We start from the raw sequence: 23,260 nt of genomic DNA on the forward strand, positions 1-23,260 counted from the left end.
CAAACCAGAACCACTTAGAAAGAACATTCAAGAAAATCAAGACAGAAAACCCTCAGTTCCAAATAGTTGAAAACCGAAGAGGCTGAGCTGCTTCATCTACCCACTTGCAGAAAGAATTGTATTCGATTTAAAGAAAAGAATGGTCAGAATGCTCAAATCAATGCCGATTCTCCGGAAACAATGAGTGCACATCCCCAAGCACTGATTGTTTCACGGCAGTTGTCTGTTGGCTCCAGGCCTCCCTCTGTGCCTCGGGCCGCTTGTGCAGACAGGGGCTGCCACCTGCAGCAGCCAGGACGAACTGCGACCCCAAAGATAGAGACTTTAGCAGGGTTCGCAGGGAGCTGCAAGCAGAACCTTTCTCCACCACCCTTCTCAGGAAGAAGAATGAACAGCATTCCACTTGTTAGTGAAATTCTCTTCTAGGCCAGCAATAAACTCTACTAATCAAGAAATCCTAGGAAAGAAATTCTGACTTGTCTGTAGACAATTATCAGGACGCTATAAACAGGATTTTCATTTCCTCCCTCCCCCCTATTTAAGAAGTTCATTCTTATCTTTGAATCTCAGAATGACACAACGAACAGGTTAAAGGCATGAGGGCACATCCCAGCAACCATCCAAACCTAGCAAACAGCTGTTTGACCAGCAGTTTCAAACCGGAGCCTTTCTACCAACATCTCCATCCACCAAAAATAAACAGAGCCTGACATGACTGCGTAGCTAAGTTCCCCATCCAGTGGCCACCTTCATAGGTGCAGCTCATGGTCCTCTTGCATGCAGCACCAGTGACTCACAACTGAATGGTAGCAGAAACAGGGGCAGCTCATCTAACATGCTTGAGGAAGAATAAATAGCAGCTGGGTATCTTGAAAGAACTCATTGCTTTCCCACTGGCTCATGCATAAATTGCTGTGAAAGAAATGACACCAAAATTAAAGACTAGAAGGCTCTTAGTTTATCTATTGACTTGTCATCTGGTGCAATGCACATCTTGTTGATCCTATTACTATAGCTTAATTTACTCCTAATTTTAAATAAAATTAGACAAGTATCTAGTTACACCCTGAGTAATATCAGGAAGGAAATCTGAACAGCAGTTTAAGGAATGCAAGCAGACTACTCCAAGTGTTTCTGAGCAGCTTCATAGACAAAGCTGAACCCTGAAACCCCTGCACAGCCAATACAAAGCACGAATTTTGACAAATAATCAGATGAAGAGAAACCACAGGTGAAAAATACAGGACACAGCACGTTTGTCTGAGAAAAATGCATTCCATGCATAGAAATGGAAAGTATGCTGAAAAAACCTGCCACACCTGGTGTGTACGTTCACAAAAGATCCCACTCTCAGGCATGCAGTAGTTAGTGAACGTGGAGAGAAACCTCAAACCTATCTCCTAGCTCAGCGCTCTGGGTGCCAGTGGGTCTTCTTGGCTTGCTGTTGGCACTGGTTAGTGCCTGCACTCCTGACACTGTGCATAGTGCAGTACTGGCCCTGGGTAAGCCCAGACAGAAAAAAGAGCTGCTGTAGGAGATCAGTGAAGATATCCAAATGTGAAGGCTAATGATATGGTAGTAGAAAATAGTCTTTATTAAATAATAGAATCCTTGAGGAGAAGGTATCTTGTTAATATAAAAGCATTTATGATTTTAATAATCCGTTTTCAAGACAATTAGGCATCAAGTTATCAAAACTTCTCACTTGTAATGAGTGACCAGGCTCCTTCCAATCATCAGCCTCATTTGCTACCGCTTTACTTTTCCTGTCAGCAAATCCAGAAATGCAGTAAAAGTTCCTCCAGAACACGTTCCCCAGCTGACCAGTGACCCTGCTGCACATTCTGACAGATCCTCTGACGAGGCCAGCGAAGGCAAAATACCACGTCCACAATTCCACATGTGTATTCTGATCTGCTGCCCTGCTAGGAACACCACTTGGAGAGATGCAAGTCACAGCACTTGAAGCCAGGGGCAAGAAAGTAAACCAGCAAGTTTAAGAACACACAGGCCGTATCTACCAAGAATGGCATTTCTTATCTTTTACCTTTCAGTATTGTCAAGGCAGAAGGTGCCGTGAAAGGCGTGACAAATCCACGTTATAAATAAAGATGTCTCATTATAGAAGCACACAAAACTCCTTTTCCTGAATCAGTAGGCACAAATGTTGCTGGTTTCATATTCTAGTATAACTGAAGATCTGGTCAAGCTATACGCTCATACAAGAGGTGTGCTGGCATTGATTTAGCACCCACTCATTAGTAAGATACATAGTCTCAGTCGAAGTACCAGCATTTCACTACATCTAGTCCATGATTCTCTTCACATATCTGTTGATTATGCAGAGAAACTTCTTTACTTGCTTCAGATGCCAGGTTCTGCATTTGTGTGAAGCTCCTGTAACAGAAGAAGTGAGCTAAATCAGTTACTCTGGAGGATAACAACTTCTGCTTGTCTCCAAAGGCTACATGCTTGGATGTTTGTGTCACTGTCCTTCCACACAGACACCAGAGTAAAAAGGAACTGTTAATTTTCTTCCCAAAGGCTGGAGTGTGCAGGAGAGGAGGGGCAGTTTGCAGGAGGGGAAGATGGGTGCCTTTGAACTCTATCAATCTTCAAACACACACTCACACAAGAGAACCCTCAAGCATCTCTACTTTGATGGTAGGCAGGGAAGAGACAGAAATATAGGTGTCTACTACAAACAGAATCCAACTTTGTGCATTGGAGGAAGACTAATTGGTGGACTATTAGCACTTTCTGGCACGATCTACAGATTTTCCTTCAAATATTGAGCCTTTTTTTTCACCCGATAGATGTAAATACCTTTGAAGCTCTTTATTCATTTTCTGAGACACTTCTTTAAGCTCTTTCAGAGCAGTAAGTGCTTTTGCACTTTCATCTGAGCAGATTGGTGTAAGTTCCGTCAGAAGTTCCTGGGTGACAGTTAACTCCTTTTCTAGCTCACCTACAACACAAGATGTTACAAATATTATTCCAAAACACATGCAGTGGCAGCAGTAAACACAACATCAGCTGAAGTATTACAGTACTGAAGAGAGACAAGTGAACCAGATAACAGAAATCTACTGTTCATCCAGCTTTCACGAACACACTGTGAGAAAAATGTGAAAGCCAAACTACTTTTAGCCATGAAGATCAACACCAATAACAGGCTATTAAAATTGCTAATCAAGCAGTATTCATTTAGAGTATATCCAAGGTTTTTATAAGACAAATGCAAGAGAAAAAAAAAAGCTTTAAACATCCAAAATAACTTGGCCAGTTACATAAATTGCTATTGGCCTGTACCCTGACAGGAGATTTATCCAGTCCTCTCCTTTAGTGTTAAACCGAAAAATAGGCACTTATTTCCTTTCAAGTCTTCACACAAGAATTGAAAGTTCTTCAATAAACCTCTTCGCTTTAAGGTGCAAGTAAGATTATTAACATGATTAAAAAACTCATTTCTTGCAGAGCAGCAGTTTAAAAACTTAACCTTTTGTCCAGACTTCAACACAAAGCACGAGTACTCACTTATTAAACCAAAATTCTCCAGTTCAAGAGATCACACAATATATTTCAGCTCTGGTTCTACAGGAAACCCAAGCACATCCATCCACGTGACTATCTCTCAGACACAGAGAGAAGAAATCACAGTATTTCTACAACCTGTTTACCCACGAGGGACAAGGAAGGAGGAGGAATGCCATGAATACTGTTAAAAGATACAGAAATGTGCTAAAGAACATTTACATGGAGACTGCCCTACTTTAGAAAGTTACTTTTTACCTGTCACAAGATAAAAAAAAATTTAAGTGTAACAAGTAAACAGAGAACAGATTTATAGTAAAACATGTGACTAACACTGCAGCGCAGTGTCCATATGAGCTCTGAGAGCAGACAAGATTCCTTCACAGTGGCCACAGACAGATCTAGCAATAACAGTGCAAGAAATTCAGCATACAAAAAAAAATGATTTCAGAGAGTAAACTTCATACCAAGGTATGCGTGCATATCTCCTTCTATGTGAATATTCTTTATAGGTAATTCATGTCTAGTGGCATCCAGGGCAGCTGCAAAGCATTTATATTGCTCTTTAAACTGTTCACAAACAGGAACAAGGGGAGTAAGCACTTCCAGCTGAAAGAGACATGACAAACCAACACTTCTTCAAAAGCCATTTTGTTAGTACAAACAGAGAAAAATAATTTATAAAACCCCCCAGATGCCACCCCAAAAATGCTCGCTGACAGAGCAATTCAAGAAGTTTATGGTACAATTCTCCTATCATGCTGTTTAACAGCTTCTCCTCTACCATCTGAAAACACCTAGGTCAACACCAGGTTCCCTTGTTACTGCAGTTTAAATGTATCAGCAATATAGCAGGCAAAGTGTTTTATACTTTGTATTCTCCAAAAGAAAAGAGTCTTGTAATGCGTGTTTGTTAAAAGCAAACATGGGCTCAGTTTCGGAAGTTAATTATTCAAAAATTAATTATTCTTTAGAAACTTGCCTTCTTACAACCAGGCCAGAACCATTGCTGCCTAATGTATGCAAATAAGAGAAACAAAGAACAGATGGTGTTCCCTTCTCATTTAAGGGTCAGCACCTCAGCTCCACCCTTAGCTGTAACTGCAGGATCTTCACATCTGTTTAAGACACTTGCATCTCCCACGCAGATCTGTAAAGCACTCTGGCAGCCCATTGCTCAACAGCTCAAACTTCTCCTTCATGTCTGTCCAACGAGGGACAACCAAAAACCAAAGGTATTTTTTAGGCTACTGTAAAGCACTGTATGCTGCAACAGGAAGGAGAGATTTATTTTGTTTAAGACTGATAAACTTCTACCCTAACAAGCCACAGAGGCAGGGAAATCCTCTCTGGATAAAGGACTACCTCGTAAGTGAGCTTCTTTAAAGACTGGAGAAGCATAAATTCTAACAAAGCCTACCTGTTTGTCTAATGCTTCGTCAAGTTTCTGCTCTCTCTCTTTGAGCAGAATTTCACGCTTCAACTCGTAGAGCTTCTCCTGTTGTCTCATCTTCTCTTCACACAACATTATCAAGTTTTTTTCTGCTTTTTCCTCCAGCTTGGCAAGATTTTTTCCTGCCTATTATATCCAAAAGACATTCACAGCTAAAGTGACACTATATCTAAATAATTAACATAGTCTGAAGAAACAATGGTAAACCTCAGACTAAGTCAAACAGCTTCAAAGAATGAAGAGACCTCATGCAAGAAGCACAGTACATTAGAATCAAAGCCTCCGTTCCACCTTCTTCCCCCCACATCCACTAGTGTTTTTCACAAGGAAAAACACACATGTACAGCACTGCGTGAACAGAGAACAAAGCCACTGCTACAATCTTGAAACCCACACACTCTCGCACTCCTGCATGACCCCACTCCATGAAGAGCCAGCACCAGCTTAATAAACAGGCACTGAATTATCTCTATGAGTTTTCAAAGCAAGTCATACAGTTTTACAGCCATAAACAGATGAAGTCATAAAAATCTACCTTTATAGAAGAAAAAACAGACAAGAAGTTAAACAATTATTCAATATCAAGTCCCTCTACCTGAAACACGAAATACTTGACTGACACTCACCTTTACTCTTAGGTAAGTTAAAAGCAGTGTCAGAGATTCCAGTTCTTCTATCTCAGATTGAGAATCACATTCCTTCAGAACAGAAAATAAAATAGATCAATTTAAGTATATAAACAGTTAATTTGTCAAGGTTCAAATAAATTACTGAAAATCCAGTTTGTGCCCAGAAACACCATCAGCAACAGTCAGCTCAATGACAACAGTTTGAGTTTTTAAACAATGCTTGTTAGTTAAGTAAGTCTTTGTTCCACTGCTTTTTATAACATTGTCAGCCGCTTCTCGTGATACTGGTGGAGAACTTGAAGTTTCAGTGCTATCTTGAACGCAATTCCCAGATAAAGCACTCCAAATGAGGCTGGATCAATGCTAGTTTTTGGAGAAAAAAATCACCAGGAAATATTTTAAGATAACGTGATATAATTAAACAGTACGGACAGGAATATAAAAAAAGAATTGCCTTGCAGAGGTGTTACAATTAGATCAGGTTCTTGACCACAAAAAGCAGAAGCAAAGCTTCAGTCTGTGTTGACACATCCAGTAAACAAAAACATTGCCAGCAGTAAAAGAGTTACCCTCTGCCAGAAGGCTTGAGGTATCACAAGACCTCAAAGTAGTCATCAATATTAAAGACAACAGAAAATCTTCATTTCATATATTTCAAAATAAATTGCTTAATGAATGAAAGCGGTGAGACTCACCATATTTTGGGGTTTTTGATCTCTCCTTGTCTTGGCTTTGCCAGTAGAATTTGAAGCAGGAATCTTTCCGGAGACAGTTTTACCTGCATCACAATAGAAGATTTATTGCTTTCTTCTACCAAACTATACAGGGTGAGTCAACATACCATAAGGGTCTTCATGACAAAGATAATTCCAAAATCACTACGTAAAGAACACTCATGCTTGATTTCTGATTCTGATGATACGTGGATCACAGCAGCATTTAGCTTTCAGTAACAGTTACAGACAGATGTGACACAATTATCAGAAAGGTTGTTAATCTAACACCCATCTGTCAGAGGAACAAAGACTTGAGGGTACTTTGTTCTTCGATATTTGACCTTAAACAAAAAGAACAAAGCACCCAAAAGATACTAAAAATGGACCCTGAAGGTCTCATTAACTCCGCTTAAAGAAACTTCAAGTAACATTCACCTTATTTAACAAAATCTTTCTGTGAATATAGCAGAATATATGGGTTACTTGTCATTAAATTGCAACACACACATTAAAAATAACGAATAATAAACAAATAGACTATGAGTGGAAGCTTACCATTAATAGCTGAAAGTTCAAGGTCCGGTAGACTAATTTTGTCTCCATCTAATAAAGTGGATTGCAAGTTACCTTTCTCAAAGCTACTCTGATTTAATGAGCTACAGGTAACATCTGTGGAAAGAAACTGTTATCAGACTAAAAGAATTAGAACAGATTCTGCACAAGTTCACAATTATATACACTTTTACTAATACGTGGCAATCTTGTGCCAACCTTTACATGTTAACTCTATATATACCATTTTTATACTCCCTAATATGCCCCAAGATAAGGTAGTTCAGAACATTATCTTCTTAAACATCTCACAGTTCAACAACACTCAAATGTTAAAAGGGAATAATGTTATTTCCTCAGGATATTTAAGTCAAGTTACCACCCTAGCAGAAAACTTTTGCAAAAAGGAACAAAAATGGACTGTTTTGCAGACAGGGATTTTCAGCCACTAAAAATGAACTTACTAAAAAGATTAAATAAAAAAAAATCAGGGCAACAGCAAGGGCAGTAAAAGAGTAGTTCCAAGCATTGTGCAGAACACGAGAGATATGCTCTTTCAGACAACTCACTCAATTCCAGATTAGTTTTCTATCACAATGTCCAGACGAGAGTTTAACACACTTCAGTTTACACTTAATCCCACACCAGGTTTCCTAATTCCTTTTGTACACAGATAACTGGCAGTGATATAACAAATACAAAATATCACCTCTTAACATTTCAGAGTTGTTAAGGAGTTCCACAGGTTAGAAATACAAATTCACAAAAGAATAGCTTTCAAATTCTAGTCAGACATACCCGCAAAAGCTTTAGATTTCAGAGGAGGCACTGATCGTGGTTTAGCTGCAGAAGATAGTTTATCAGTAGATGTTGGTTTAGCAGCAGACGGTTTAGCAGTAGACACTAAAGAGGAATTTGCTGAAGAGGTATTCGCTGAAGAATCCTGACAATCAAGAAACAGAAAAGACTGAGCACAACAGTAATCGTGACCAGCAATACCTTACCTCTGACTGGGATGCTGACAATAAACAACTGCAATCCCAGGGCATCTTGGTGCTTTGCAAGTCCCAGGTTCCCATCCCAGTCATGGAATCATTTGGTTGGAAAGGCCTTAGAGATCAGCAAGTCCAACTGTACTTGCCCACTCCTAAACCATATCCCTAAGCACCTCATCTATCCATCTTTCAAATACTTCCAGGCATGGGGACTCAAGCACTTCCCTGGGCAATCTGCACCAGGTAACACACCAGAACTCCCTCACAGGCCCAGCAAAGCCATTTTTTGCTTGGTCTCCCTGCCACATATCCCAGCCACACCTCAGGCCCCTTCCACTTTCTGCTGGCAGCCCCCCAAGCCCAGCAGTGATATGTCCAAGTACCTTCTTGGTGCCTTTCTTCTCAAACTGCAGGTAGCGAGACTTCACAATTCTTCCCCCTGACAGAAGAGTCAAAGAGAGTCCAGTCAGGCCCCAACTTGGAGTGCTTGCAGGGATCTTCATGCACCACAGGGGGTAACAAGCACAGTAGAGGCTGTCACAGTGGAGACTGTCACAGGGTGATTTATGGCCAGGAAGAAACACGGCTCTGCTCCCAGGATACACGAGGCTGCCCAGAGAAGGTGTGGAGCCTCCTTCTCTGGAGATATACAAACTCTGCCTGGACACACTCCAGTAAGTGCATGTGAGGGTGCTTTAGCCTGGGGGTTGGACAGGAGAGGGAGAACTCTTCCAACACCAACCACTTCCCAATTCTCCACCTTAGGCTCTTTGAGAGAAGGCTTCGAGGAGACCTCATAGTAACCTTCTAGTACCTGAAGGGGCTACAAGAAAGCTGGGGAAGAATTGTTTACAAAGGCTTGTAGCGATAGGACGAGGGGCAATGGGGGCAAACTGGAGAGGGGCAGATTTAAACTGGACATAAGGAGAAATTTCTTCCCTATGAGAGTGGTGAGGCCCTAGAACAGGTTGCCCAGGGAAGCTATGGCTGCCCCATCCCTGGAGGGGTTCAAGGCCAGGTTGGATGGGCCTCGGTCAGCCTGAGCCAGTGGGAGGTGTCCCTGCCTATAGCAGGGGGTAGAACTGGATGGGTTTTAAGGTCTCTTCCAACCTAAACTATTCTATGACTACGAAGCAAGACGGACATTTCTTGCTTCGGGGAAGCTTTTACCTCTCAAATTTACTTTAGTGACTCATTAACAGAAAGCTATGACCCGTAAGAGAGTTTCCTGGGGCCCCGCCCGCCTCAGCGCGCCTCGCTACCTTTCCGCTTATCCTTAGACGCTTCTCCCCCCGCTCCAAGAGCGGCGGAGCCGCCGGGCGGCACGGACATCCTGAAAAAAGAGAAAGAAAGCGGGAGGTGGCAAAGGACAACAAGCAAGGGGATAGAATCACGAGCGGCCTCCCGCGCCGCCTCAGCCGCCCTCCATTTTGAACCGCGCGCACGCGCAGCACCGCCCCGTCCCCGCCCCCTTCCCGCGCGGTGCCGCGCGCGCCTCCTGCCGGCGCGGAGGAGATGGAGCCCCCGGGGAATCAGGGAGGGCTAAAAGTCGTTTGAGAAAGTAAGCATCCTTGCTCAGGGCTGGGCAACGGCAGGCAGTGATCCCCATCAATCATAGAATCACCAGGTTGGAAAAGACGTCTTGGATCATCAAGTTCAACCATTCCTATCTGCCACTAAACCATGTCCCTGAGCATCTCATCTACCTGTCTTTAAAGATCTCCAAGGATGGGGACTACACCCCCTCCCTGGGCAGCCTTTCCAGGGCCCAATGAGCCTTTCTGTGAAAAATGTTTTCCTGATGTCCAGTCTGAACCTTCCCTGGTGCAGCTTGAGGCCATTCCCCCTTGTCCTGTCCCCTGTCACTTGGGAGAAGAGCCCAGCTCCCTCCTCTCCACAACCTCCTGTCAGGTTGTTGTAGAGAGCAATAAGGTCTCCCATCAACCTCCTCTTCTAAACAACCCCAGTTCCCTCAGCTGCTCCTCGTAAGACTTGTTCTCCAGCCCCTTCCCCAGCTTCATTGCTCAAACAATGGCCCAGTGTCCTGTCATCTGAATCTTAACTGTCTGATGTTGGGAAAACTATTGCAGGGACGATAACATTAAAGTAACGTCGCCCAAGAGCATTTTCATTTAGAAATGAAGTCATGATCTTAGTAGTTAGTGTCCACTGCAAACATCTACTACCATCAGGAAAACCTTTAGCATAGCTGGGCTCTCAGTCCTAAATGAAAATAACAGCATTGCAGGGGCAGTTCAGAGCGGCTTTGGGGGCACGAGGTGGAATCTGCAACCCAGGAATACACTTGAGTTTCGCACAATAGTTAACAGACTGTAACTTCAGGCTATGCTGGCATTAGAGCTGAGAAAAAAAATTGCCAGAAAGTCTTTTTTTTTAAGTTCAAAAAATGTCAATGTCTTGTAGTTAAAATTGTTGGGAATCATAGAATGGTTTGGGTTGGAATCAGCAAAACAACCTCCCCGCCGTGAATCAGGAGCCTGTTCTTGCAGCTTATCTAAGATGCCAACGCAGCTTTGTTTCTCCCAAGGTCACCCTGTCTCCGCAGAGAATATCTGAGCAAGTCTGCAGCTTCCCAGGAGGCGGCTGCGCTCTCAGACCAGGGTATGAAACTTGGCAGGCAAGGAGAACGAGCTGCAAGAGCTGGAAGACTTGGCTCCAGGATGGAGCTGCTCCAGCACCAAGACCCCACCACCTTCCAGTACCTGAAGGGGCTACAAGAAAGCTGGGAAGGGGCTTTTTATAAAGGCTGGAGTGACAGGATGAGGGGCAATGGGGATAAACTGGAGAGGGGCAGAGTCAGACTGGACATAAGGAGGAATTTCTTCCCTATGAGAGTGGGGAGGCCCTGGCCCAGGTTGCCCAGGGAAGCTGTGGCTGCCCCATCCCTGGAGGGGTTCCAGGCCAGGTTGGATGGGGTTTGGAGCCCCTGATCCAGTGGGAGGTGTCCCTGTCCAGTGGGAGGTTGGAAGAGGATGGGCTTTAAGGTCCCTTCCAACCCAAACTATTCTATTATTCTATGATTCCATGGCTCCACGATTCTATCACTCTATAACTCTCTCCTCCGAGCTCACCGCCCCCACCTCTCCCCCTCCACCCCAACCGCCCCCTAAGGCGTTCCTTCGCGCTTCCCGCCCAACGGGGAGGGGGAAAGGAGCACAAGGGGGGTGCTTGCGCGCATGCGCAGTGCGCGCGCGGCGCTGAATGGGCGCCGCCCTGCTCCGCCGCTACCCGGAAGCGGCGCCTCGGCGGGGCCTGCGGCGGGGCCGGGCGGAGGTAAACGGCGGCGCGGGGCGGCTCTGCGCCCGGTACCGGTTCTCTTTCATTCTTTTCGGTTTTTTTATGGTTGGTCGAGCTCTGTAGTTGTGCCTTGGAGAGAACGGGTCTTGTCCCGAGCCGGTGCGGTGGTTCCGGTGGGTGGGAGCCGTGGGACCCCGCCGGGTCCGCGAGGATTCTGGGGACCGGGTGCTGAGGGGGCCCTGCCGCCTCCCCGAGGAGCTGGGGTCGGGTCTCTTGGGGCTGGTGTGCCGGGCGCCAGGGGGAGAGGGAGCCTTTAGGCTGGACTTCATTTAGGGGTAAGCGGGAGCCTTTAGATTCCACCGCTTCACCAAGGTGCCTGAGATCGAGTCTCGCCTCACGGGACCGGTGTGACCGGGCGCTATGGGGTGTCTGCCCCCACTGAGGGGCTGGGGCCGGGCGCTATGGGGTGTCTGCCCCCCCCCGAGGGGCTGGGGCCGGGCGCTATGGGGTGTCTGCCCCCCCCCGAGGGGCTGGGGCCGGGCGCTATGGGGTGTCTGCCCCTCCTGAGGGGCTCGGGCCGGGCGCTATGGGGTGTCTGCCCCCCCCGAGGGGCTGGGGCTGGGCGCTATAGGGTGTCTGCCCCCCTGAGGAGCTGGGGCTGGGTGCTGTGGTGGTCCTTACACCACGTCAGCAGAGCTGGAGGTGCCCTGAGGGCAAGAGGTGGGATGGGGTTCCTTCCTCTGGATCTGTGAACCCCGACTTTTAACTTCTGTCTTTTGCTCCTCGTCGTTCAGCCAAGTAGTATTCTACTTTCTCACTCATATTGCTAGCTCCAGGGTGAACAGCCCATAATCTTTCCTACGAATCTTACAGCATCTTTCAAAAAAGCTTGCCAGGGTGATCTTTTCTTGCTTTGTTTCATTTTGGGGCAACTCTTGTTGGTATCAGCGCTGCTGCTGTGCTGAGGTTGTGCGTTATCGCGGTGACCATCGCTGTCTGGTTGCTGTGTGCCTCCAGCTGCCTCTGTCTTGGTAGAGCTGTGTCTTTTTGGTAAGTCTGGTTTTGCAATCTCTGAAAAGCAAAACTGTTGCAAGCTGGCTACGTAATTTTTTTAGGTGCTTGTAGACCCAAAGTGGCAGAGAACAGTCCTGACTTGTGACTGTTGCGACTGTACGTATGTGTGACTGTAATGCAGGGTGACCCCGCAGTGTAATTTTTAGCCTTGTTTTCTATTAATCTGTAAGTATCTTGGTGAAATTCGTACCCAGCTTTGTTTAGAGGTCCTGGTTGTGCGAAGCGAGAAGTACTTGGCATGCAAATGAGTTCAGTATTCTCTGATTTTGCCCTCTGGAAACGAGTGGCAGTGTAGGAAAGGGCTGGAGATGATCTCAGGCTTCTGGCAGATGTAATTAGCCTTTCCAAGATGTCATCAGCATCCTCCCACATTGCTCCTGGAGGGAGATTGGTATCTGTTTGTCTGCCTAGCTGTTTGCAAATAAGAGTTTGTCATAGGTAACTGGGAGCTCTCAGATTTTCAGGTCTGTTAGCTGGCATACACGGCAGAAGTACTTGCCCTGAAGTCACAGTGTGAGGTAACCCTGCATTCCGGTTTAATAAATTGCTGTCACACCCAGCAAGTTTTAGTAAGTCACTGGTGTCTTAACTCAGAGTCTTGTCAAGAACAGATCCGTGTAATGCAGGGGAAGCACTGTGGGGAACTTCTAATGCACATGTGTATTCATGTTAGCAACAATATTCATAAGGGCTCTTTAGAGAAGAATTAATCTTGATTGGTTTCATCTTTGAACTAGCAAGATTATCTGCTCTACAGTTTAAGTCCCGTAGCATGATCTTTGCTTTTCAGGATGTTGCATCTTAAGGCCATTTCCTTAATAATTAGCATTTATTTATTAACATAATCCTGAGTGACTGCAGTAATGCACTGGAACTGGGTAGTTTGGGTTGTTTGGAGGTTTTTGTTGTTGTCGCCCTGCTTGAATGTTTGTCTCAACAAAAAGCTTTTTCAGTAGCTGAATGTTGTTTCTGCAGTGACAGGGCAGTGAAATGCTTATAGAACTGAATAATTGAGGAAGAGTAAATGCAGCTGATGAAAAATTTAAATGAGGTCCACCTAGAAAGTAATGCTTTGTCCCGAGTGAGTTTTCTGACAAAGAATGATTCAAACATTAGACCTCCTGAATAATCCTGTGTATGAATAACTGTTTGACTCACGCGCACGTAGTTCAGTATTGCTTGGGCTAAATATGACCTTTCCTTAGCTAGTTGATAAATGCTGTGATTCCATGTCTTGGGCATTTACAAAGGGAAATTTCCTGAAAGATGCAACAGTATCGGCTATCTTCACAGCCAAGGAGAAGAGTAAAAGGTTATGACTCAACAAAAAGTCTGTGGTTTGGTACTTTTTTTGTGAATTTGAAGGTTGAAGGTGTTTATAAATTTCATTTCTGAGAAGCAAGACCTAATTATCCCAATGTAAAGAAGTAAACCCAGAGATGCTGATGTGGATGTATTTTTTCCAATAGATGGCTGTTTTAATAGGTGATCTGCCTTCTGAAAGACCTAGGAATGTCTTTATTTCAGAAAATGGGAATTCAGGGGTTTTGTCTCTGGTATATCAGGTTTTCTTAATGTATCAAGTGACTCAAATGTGACCTGTGGAGTTGCTTTTATCTCAGCTGTATTGCACTGTTTGTATCTGATTACCAAATGAAACACAATGCAGATCCTAGAAAAATCTGCCCTTCCTTTAAAGACCATCAATGTTTAACAATAAAACTGTTTTTAAAGGCATTTTTTAAATGTGCATGTTCTGCTGATGAATGCTTTTTCTTTTTCTTTCTAATTCACATGAAAGTTCAACCTAAAGTTTATTAATAAAGTTTCTTACTGGTGTAAATGCAGTGTTAGACCAGTGAGGTTTTGGCTTCCCTTGTTGACAGCTGTAATGCTGTTAAGGATTAAATTAAGAAAACTACAAAAGGCGGTGGGACAGTCTCCAGGGTTCTTCTGGTGTACTTTCCTCACCTCTAACACAAGGTTGTTTTGCCTTCATTCCTTGTTTTCTCAACAGGGCCACGTTTTGATTTCCTCTGAATCATACTTGAGTGCACACCTTTACCTCTGACATCACGGTTTGTAAGGTAGTAGAATGTTATAGACCATTAGTGTCACGGTGAGCCCGATAAGGGATCCATGTTAAATTGTGCTCTGAGTCACTAAGAGGAAGCGGAGGTCTGCGCTGTGGATGCTGTGGGGGCGTAGGTTGGGATCAGGGTCTCTGGGGGGAGAAAGAAGGAACTGCCTGCAATGGAGGCGATTTCTCTGATATTTTTCTTGTTGAGTTACTTGCCTTACAGCCCACTTTCTGCTTCGATAGGCTGGCTGTGGGATAAGGGCTGAGTCCTTTGCCTTAACTGGAGCACACAGTCATGGACATTTTGGAGTGTCTCTGTAGCCTGTTACCTTTCTGGAAATGACTTGCTTTGGAAATCAAGGATAAGTAATAGCTGAATATTTTTGGAATTACTGAATATTTTCAGTTTGTTCGGACAGAGGGGTCTCTCCTGGATGGTCATTGGTGATACTGGTGGTCAAGAATTTCAGAGGTCAATTAGATGTGATATGTTTCTTTGTTTGTACTGAAAATTGCTTGATGGACAATGGGAGACACGGGAATCTTTTCGTTTGAGGAATGCGGCACTGGAGAAATGTACATGAAAATGTGAAGAACTGGGATATTTTAAAGTTAATCTTCAACAATTTTGCTGTAATGGTAGCTTTCCCTTTTTAGCTCTACTATGATTCACTGACTAAATATGTGGCTTCAAATTATGGCCTTATTTAAACTAAACAGATTCCCTGCACTGGCTGGGGTGAAGTTGTCTTCTAGAATTTTACTACATTAATAAGTAGACAGTGTTGACTTTAATGCATACTAAAAAATTACTTGGCTTAACAAGGACTTGAAACGCTTAGAAAATGCCATCAAATTGACCATCTAGAATTGGAATTTTGTTTTTTCTATTTCTGCTAATGTTGTCTGAGCAGAAAGCAGAATTACAGATTGATGATAAATTCTTTAGCCTACTGTTTCTTCTACAAAACATAGAAGTGGTTACCTGTGGTGTTGCCCTACTTGGTGATTTAAGTGGCAGCATAACCAACCCTCCAATGATGGGCTAAACCATCCGGCCTCGTGTTCACAGAGATTATTGCTTGGTGAGCCCCTTGGGGGGTTATTTTGTAAGCATATGAAAGCACTAATTGAGAGGTAATATAAAAATAAACGTGGCATTAGACTGTTACCTTGGAAGCGTGTGTGTTTTGTATGTGCTGATGATTTATTTAGTAAATTTTAGTGCTGTGAAGTTGTACGCTTGTGCTACAAAAGCCTTGTGCAAGGTAAAATGTTTTAAGGAAACAGGAAGGAGTCTAAAATGAGTAGATGCGCACTCAGTACCAGCTTCTGCCTCCCACTGCCACACAGCTTTGGTTTTTCCCATGCATTGGAAATGAGCTTCTAATAAGTAAGAACACTGAAAGGAGTTGGGGTAACTTTGCAGAATTTCCATTTACAGAACAAACTTGACAGTGGTGCGAGACTGCTGCTTTCCCGAGTTCGCTGTTTTGCATGCTGACCACGCTGGTTTCATTATTACCTTCTGCTCTTGTATTTCTCCTTTTTTCTTCCAGTATTCTCTGCACCTGAATTCAGGCTGATGCTTCCCTGATAAGCCACATTACAGTGATTTCAATTGCTTATATTTTTTTCTCTAAACAATTAGGGATCATAAAATCAGAAAGAGCCCTCGTAGTCATCTGTTCAGACCACTCTTGCTGTAAATGAGATGGTGGTACCTAATTAAGAGGCACATCTGTAGCTGGGAATTGGCTGATAGTCTAAAAGGCACTTTAGCAATGAGGCCCTATCGGTGGTGTCGGTTTTGCAGTGTAGTGTGGCCTTCTGGCGATATTTGTGTCTTGTGTTAGCCTGAGTTTGTCTGGCTCTGAATTCCAGCTGCTGCCTTGTGTTCCGCCTTTGTCCTCCAGACTGGTGATTGTTACCAAACTCTCCTTCCCCAGGCAAGGACTCAAACCCCTATCAGTCTCCTCCATGTGTTTCTTACAGACAAAGCTTCAGAGTGTTTTGCTGTAAGGGAGTATTTTCTGTCAGATTTGTTGTTACTGTTCTCATATCAGCTTCTTGATTGAGTTTCTGATAGATTTTCGATGTGGTATTTGGTCTCATACCTTTGGAGCACAAGGGTAATGCGACCGCCTACTGAAATGCCCATTTCATGCTTATCTGGGGGTTACATTTGCTGTCAGACTTGTGATATGATGTTAGAATACCACGTTTAAAAGGTTACTCGCTGTGCTTTTCAAGCCTGTTCCAGGACAGCTCCCATTCCATCCCCCTGGTGCAGAAATTTCTTGGATAAATTTGAAGTTATAAGTCTGTAAGCTGAGCGGAGATGTGTTTAGCATTTGCTTCCTTGCTCCTATGCTACTGAACAATATAATTGACCTAGCTTTGTGAGTACTTGCTGCCTTCTCCGTCTCCCTGTGACACATTCTTTACCAGTATCCCTTTTCTTTCTTTTAGAAACATCATGAAAATGTTTACTTTGCCAGAAATGCAACTTCACTAGAATCCTCTCCTCCGGTTGCTTGATGGTACCCTCTCCATAGTCCAATACTGGGACTCATTAGGTAACCAATTAATCATGTCTTCAGTGCATGCTCCTTGCTTTTATATTTTAATTTATGGCTTGACATATCGTTCAGTATGAAGTCAGAAGTTGGTCTCTTTTGAAGCAGTATTATTATCAAATAAGTTTGATATCCTGTCTGAGAAGAGCACAGGGAGTTGGAGACCAACAGGTTTACCTCAAACCGCTGTTTGTGATGACTGAATGTTCTTATTCTGGTTCTTGGACAGAAGGATTTCAGCATTGTGTTATTTCATCTGGGACTCACAGTGCATTTTCAGGTAAATAAACTATAAGTAGCAAAAGCAGAATTGGTTCAGAGGAATTAACATTAACTGTCTGTTGCTCTTCCTTCAGTGACTCTTAGAATTTAATTTCCTTTTTCTTCTTAAAGCACTGTACTCGATACTAAATGATTAAAAGCAGCAGATCTGTGTTAAGTGAAAGAGTAGTCTTATAGCTCAGCAATGTGGAAAGGAAGCAAGTGGTGTCTGCATCTCAGGGCTGGTTAAAACAGGGCGGTGTTACGGTGTCTCTCTGTTTACTGGTAATGTGACTGTGTTGGAATCACGTTTCAGCAAGTTCTTCCTGCTGTAGATTATCTTCTAAACCAGTCTTGTAGAGTGATGGATGCCTGCTTGAACTTCCATCAAGTTATGTGATGACTGCATAATTTAGAAATCTCTGTGGAGGGTAAATACATTAAGGTTGATGTCTGCATGTTTCTTTGTGAGAAACCGGACTTTTTCAGGAGGAGAGGTCTCTCTCTTTCTGGTTTCGTACACACCTGGGCAGCACTGCCAGCTATTGCGTTGCTGCTCACTAGTTGGCCTGGGTTTTTCACTGGTAGAGAAGAGGCTGTCTGTGTTCCGGTTTCCTCTCTGGACAGGGTAACATGGGAGTCTTGAGCGATATACCAGGTTCTCTTGTAGCTGACATGAGATGAGGGTAGGAAATGTGTTTTAGTAACACAAGAGGTCAGCTCCTAGGCTCAGCTCTTCTGTGTGAGCAAAAAGTAAATGCCACATTCTGTAGGATGCTGTTTTGGCAAAAATGCTTACCCAGGGGACTTCCTCTATCGCAGCAGACTGGGTGTCTGAAACTGATTGCTGGGAAGAAAGAAGGAAGTCTGCCCAGGACTGTCTCCTTTGCGCTGGCTGCCAGCTGGAGAAGAAAATGGTCAGTGCTGGTTTGTTTTTTTTTTCTGGCTACTCCAGATTCATCTTCCCCATGAACAGCAGTTTCTACTGAATGCTAGGGTAATTTGAACTTTTATAGACTGAGTGCTTCACACCTGTGTAATTACTTAAGTGATGCTTCAGAATTAGCCACTGGTCAGTGATAGTTAGTACAGGAAACAGGGCTTGGAGCTCGCTGGTCCATCCTTCTGTCCGACCAGGTTCTTCCAGTAAGCTTTCCTTAATGAACGAATAGTGGAATTTAATGGGGAACATAAGCAATCTTGGGAGGGATCACAGAGCTTGCCCAGCGACGTGCTGTGGTTGTCTCGCTGTCTGTGGCTTTCTGAGCCTTCCTTTTGATGAGCAGCCACTAAAAATGATCCAGCTTGCATAACAAAGCCCTCTATACACTTACTACTCAGAGTTCCCTTAAGGCACAGCTCTCTGCTCTGAGGCCGTTGGTGAGGCAGAACCCTGTCATATGTTTCTGTGCAGTGATTCATTGCTTGCAGTAGAAGTGGCAGCTAAATGCTTCCAACTCTCTTAATTTTCATTTGAAATGATTGCTGTCTGTGGCCTTACGCAAGTTCCTGTGCAGTTGGCAAAAAGCAACTTCATTGGCATTTGCTATCTTTTTTTTTTACATTTATTCAGCATGGAAATGTGTAGTTAGAACACTTCGTTCCTGAAACAAAAAGTGAACTGATGTTCTGGGTATGAGGCTTTACATACTGTTGAAAGGAGTACTTCATTTTCCTTCTCCTTGCACTGCCTGTTGATGAGCTGATTAACTGTTTAACTAAAGCCACATAAGTGAGCCTGGTCGTGGTGATCTGGGTGTTGAGAAAGATCTCTGGGAAAGGCACGTTGACTTGGTGATAGAGAGGAGTTTGACTTCTGGGAGGTTGGTTAGGTTAAAGTTAGAATCCTGGCTTGCATCGGGGCTGAAAGGAGGAAAAAGCAGTCAGAATTGTTGATTTTTGGAGACTTGTGCATATGAGGTTCCTGAAAACCAGCAAGGAAAGTGTTGTTGGGAGAGGTACAAAGGCTTGTGAATTAAGTGGGTTATTGGGGATCTTGTTAGCTGAACTGAGAAGTGGTTGTAATGAGGCTAATTTTACTTTGTTGCCTAAAACGGAAGGTAAAGAGCATGTTCAAACCTTCCTGTAGCAAGGATGTGGTTGACTCGAGTGAAATTTGCAGTTTGTTGGGGTAAATTGTGTGTGTTCAGGACATCACCACGGTGCACAAAGTTAGGAGGAGCTGGCGGCAGCGTTCGCCCTGGTCAGCTGTGGGCACTGCTCTATTAAAACTGAGTGGGGTGAATCCTGTACCCTCCGTGAAGAAAGCTCAGTTGGGGGAAATGAAGAAGGCATGCGGATCTTGAAGTCAGAGCCATCTTCCTCCGCACACCTCTGCCCTGTTCCCTCTGCCATGGTTCGTGGCTGCTCTGCGCCGCCACTGCCGAGTTAAGAAGTGATCAAACCGTGTCTCTGCCTTGTGTTGCTCGAGCAGCTTTAAGGGAGGGTTTATGTGGGAGGATGAATAAATGTTTGTCTGCCGCACAGCAAAACAGGTCAGGGAAATGATCTGGGTTAAAAGTAACCTGGAGAAACAAGGAAGTTTTAATTTGGACACTCATCCCAGTTCAGTTTGCTCTGTGGCCGTATGGATGCTTGTGCTGCCACAACAGGGAGAGGGGTGGCATGGGGCTAGAAGGCAAAGTAGAAAGAGGAGAGATACTGTGACAGCCATCCACCCCATGGGGCAGGCTAAACAGACTGAAAAAGATCACTGCTGTGCATAAATAGTGGATTTGGTTTTTAATAATTTGACTATTTAATCAATTTATTCTCCAGAAAATAATACCTTGCCCCAATAGCTTTTGTACACATTTTTAAACATCTGACTTGTGTTCTGTCTCTTTATGTTTTTTAGACAATGGGCACTGCACATTGAGCAGAGGTGGAAGACTGAAGCCCGTTTGGGGGCAGAATGAGTTTAAAAGATGCCGACAGTGCAGTTTGCCAGGCACAGGCAGCCTATAATCTTCATATTTATCCCCAACTCTCGACAGAAAGTGCTCCCTGCTGCAAAGTGAAAGCAACCAAGGACAGCACGTCTTCAGATGTCATCAAGGATGTAATAAATATTTTAAACTTGGATGTCTCAAAACATTATGTGCTTGTGGAGGTGAAAGAATCGGGTGGTGAAGAATGGGTGCTTGATGTAAATGATTCTCCTGTTCATAGAGTTTTACTTTGGCCTCGTCGCGCTCAGGATGAGCATCCGCAACAGGATGGGTACTACTTCCTTTTGCAAGAAAGGAACACTGATGGGACCATTAAATATGTCCAGATGCAGTTGCTTTCCAAGGAGACAGATGCCCGGCGACTGGTTGAAAGGGGTTTTCTTCCATGGCATCACGAGGACTTTGATGACTTGTGCAACCTTCCCAACCTAACAGAGACAGCAATCCTAGAGAATCTCAAGTGCCGCTTTCTAAAACACAAGATTTATACTTACGCAGGAAGTATTCTCATTGCAATTAATCCCTTCAAGTTCCTGCCCATTTATAATCCTAAATACGTCAAGATGTATGAGAATCATCAGCTTGGGAAGCTGGAGCCTCATATTTTTGCCATCGCTGATGTGGCTTATCACACGATGCTGAAAAAACATGTTAACCAGTGCATAGTTATATCGGGTGAAAGCGGGTCTGGCAAAACTCAAAGCACAAACTTCTTAATTCACTGCCTCACAGCACTGAGCCAGAAAGGGTACGCGAGTGGTGTGGAGAGAACTATTCTAGGAGCCGGACCGGTTCTGGAGGTAAATTTATGCTAAAAATTGCCTTCTGTGAAAACCTTTTCTTGAAAACCTCAGCTAACTGCTGTCGGGGTCACCTGCTTAGGCCGGGCTCTAAATATCATTGAGCTGCATTGGTGCTTGGCTGTGTTGCTCAACTGCTTCTAATTGATTTTCCTTAGTTACCCTTCCATTCAGTTGGCTTCCTGTTGCTTTTAAGTTATATTTGGCTTAACTTTTCCCCACTAAACACTGATAGTCTAGGACAGAGGTTACCTGTGTCTTCCTCCTAAAAGTTTTGATGGCATTTGAGTCAAATTGTAAGTGAATGTTTTCGTAAAAGGGTTGTTCCACTGAAACCCAATTGCTCAGTGTAATCTTGCTTTTCTGTGTAAGCAAGGCCTGCGGCATCTTTGGAAACTCACTTTTTGAGGGAGTTGTTTCCTTTCTACAGCTCTTTGTTTTGAAGAGAGCAGTGTTATTAGCTGGGGTGAAAGTGTGAGTTGTTTTGGCTCTTAATGGCTACAGTTTTTCTAACAGAAAGCAAAACTAAGCATTTGAGAAGGGATACCACAGGTCTTGTGTTAGGAAACGGCAGGAGAAACCTAAACTTTTAGCTTTTAGATTTCACTCTCTCCCTTTTACCCTCTTATCCGAAAGGAAAAGCTCTGAAAGCTGGGATGAATGTAACGGTCACCTGTAATAAAGTCTTGAACAGCCAGAAGCTTGAAAACAGCCATTGCCATTTGTAGGTTTAAATATACTCAGATGTAACAGTGCTTTCAGTTAAAAAAGCTTGGTTTTTTACGCTTTCAGATAAAATGTGAAAGAGCCATGAAGTTAAATTTTAAAATGAAGCATCTATACAAAAGGTTTCAAATCATGTTTATAAAGAATGAGGAATACATGCAAGTTCTTTTTTTGCCTTGCTTTCTGCTGCTTGAAAGAAGAAGTAAAATTGTCTGAGGTTTGTTGGTTGCTGGAGTTGAAGTTTGCAGCTCTAAACAGAAAACAGGAAGGGGTCACTGTGGAAAGCACTGTTTGATCAGCTGAGCTGGCTGCTTTGCTAACTTAACTGTTTCCGACCCATCTCTGCTGGCTGTGACACAGCTGGGTCTAAGCAGATGGGGATGTGGAATCTCATTGGGTGAGAAATGCACACATCCCTTGATTCCAAATTAGAATTAATGACTGCTGGAGTCACAGGTAAATGTCGTTTACATCTGGCATGTTCTTGAAGAGACACTGTTGGTTTCCTGCAGTGAAACCTTTTCCTTTGGACGTCAACTTCTTCAGACTGCTGCTGAGCATTTAGTAATGCATTCATGAGGAAATAGTCTTGCAAGCTAGAAATATGATGACTGAGTGAAAGCTTAGCTTACAGAGTTGCCAAATGGATTCTGACATGGCTGTTGAAGTACATGCTGTCCGAAACGTGAGGCTCTTCTGAAATTCTCAGAGAAGCTTCTTACTCTGCTTCTCTGAGGGTGTTGGTCAGTCACACATTGAGTCAGTTAAAGGAGTTTGACAATCGCATATAAAAAAGTGGGAACATGTGAATCCTAAAACCTCTTTCAGCATCTTTTTAATACAAAGACTATATGTCTTTGTATTAAAATTATTATTCGTTGACTTAAAATGATGGAGAAAAACGTTTTTGAAACTTGCAGAGGTGAAGAATCCCAGGGAATTTGTGATTTTGGCACAGTGGGAATAAACTTCTCCGTTCACTTAACTTCAGTGCATATCAAAAAGAGAAGTAATATGAAACTGTACTACTTCGGTTACTGCAGAGTGGATTCAGTGGACAGCAAAGGTTCCATGTTTCCCAGTGTGGATCCTCTTGTGCAATTCCAGTCACTGAGCGTAGTTTTAAAGAGCCAAGTCAGATCCTGGTCTGGGGAGGAATGCACGGAGAGCTCCTTTGCTTTGTGGAAGTTCATCTGCCAACAGACCTTTCTGTCAAGAGTTGGTCACTTCTAAATCCAACTGCGGTGACTCATTTGGGTTTTTACCGAAGGGAACTGAAGTGCTGAAAGGGAATTTTTCTGAAATGGACGTTTCGGGGGATTTTTTGCAGATTTTGTAGGGAGTCTAAACTATTTGACAACGTTCTTTTCAATGTCAAAGTTTTATTTCGAGTCTTCATGAAAGACTAAAATGTGCTCTGGACTGAAGTCTGCTGCCCTGACTTTCACGCTGTAGAAGCTGGTTGCAGTTTGGCTCAGAACTTCCCCCTTTCAGCAACCTCTTATTTTCCTGACATCTCAGTAAAATGTGTCTGTTTATAGGCTGACCTTACGTGAAAGTTCAAGGAGATAAAGTGAGCATTTTTAGCACAGAGATGTGAGTGCCGTCAGTGTGTTAGGGAGGTGGGTTTGTAATTGTACCATCACATACTT

The 23,260-nt window shown here is 43.7% G+C and overlaps 2 protein-coding genes across 11 annotated transcripts in view; one reads left to right on the forward strand and one right to left on the reverse strand.

Moving 5' to 3' along the window:
- Nucleotides 1–1,176: 1,176 nt before the first annotated feature.
- Nucleotides 1,177–9,321, reverse strand: HAUS8 (HAUS augmin like complex subunit 8). Its single transcript, XM_054050538.1, has 10 exons — nt 9,142–9,321; nt 8,263–8,318; nt 7,683–7,827; nt 6,888–7,001; nt 6,312–6,394; nt 5,614–5,685; nt 4,955–5,113; nt 4,002–4,143; nt 2,827–2,968; nt 1,177–2,397 (listed from the first exon to the last, which is right to left on the reverse strand). The coding sequence occupies exons 1-10, from the start codon at nt 9,209–9,211 to the stop codon at nt 2,277–2,279; spliced, it is 1,104 nt and encodes a 367-aa protein (XP_053906513.1). The 5' UTR covers nt 9,212–9,321; the 3' UTR covers nt 1,177–2,276.
- A 1,738-nt stretch (nt 9,322–11,059) lies between these two features.
- Nucleotides 11,060–23,260, forward strand: part of MYO9B (myosin IXB) — a 42,808-nt gene continuing 30,607 nt past the window's right edge. For 8 of the 10 annotated variants that reach the window (XM_054050219.1, XM_054050223.1, XM_054050225.1 and 5 more), the window contains exons 1-3: nt 11,087–11,173; nt 16,764–16,870; nt 19,989–20,882. In XM_054050219.1, the coding sequence (XP_053906194.1) occupies nt 20,046–20,882 (837 nt within the window). In that variant the 5' untranslated portion in view covers nt 11,087–11,173; nt 16,764–16,870; nt 19,989–20,045. Of the gene's footprint in view, nt 11,174–16,763; nt 16,871–17,953; nt 18,049–19,988; nt 20,883–23,260 lie in introns of all 10 variants that reach the window. The other 2 variants (XM_054050220.1, XM_054050222.1) reach the window with 2 other exon arrangements.

Source organism: Cuculus canorus, chromosome 27, assembly GCF_017976375.1.
Source record: "Cuculus canorus isolate bCucCan1 chromosome 27, bCucCan1.pri, whole genome shotgun sequence".
Taxonomy (NCBI): domain Eukaryota; kingdom Metazoa; phylum Chordata; class Aves; order Cuculiformes; family Cuculidae; genus Cuculus; species Cuculus canorus.

What these genes read in the sequence shown, in the direction of transcription:
- HAUS8 (XM_054050538.1), bottom strand. Translation starts at nt 9,211, where the DNA reads ATGTCCGTGCCGCCCGGCGGCTCCGCCGCTCTTGGAGCGGGGGGAGAA. An exon ending in TGAACTTTCAGCTATTAATG is followed by an intron (nt 6,395 to 6,887) that starts GTAAGCTTCCAC and finishes ATTGTGATGCAG; the next exon opens with GTAAAACTGTCTCCGGAAAG. An exon ending in TAACTTACCTAAGAGTAAAG is followed by an intron (nt 5,114 to 5,613) that starts GTGAGTGTCAGT and finishes TGGATATAATAG; the next exon opens with GCAGGAAAAAATCTTGCCAA.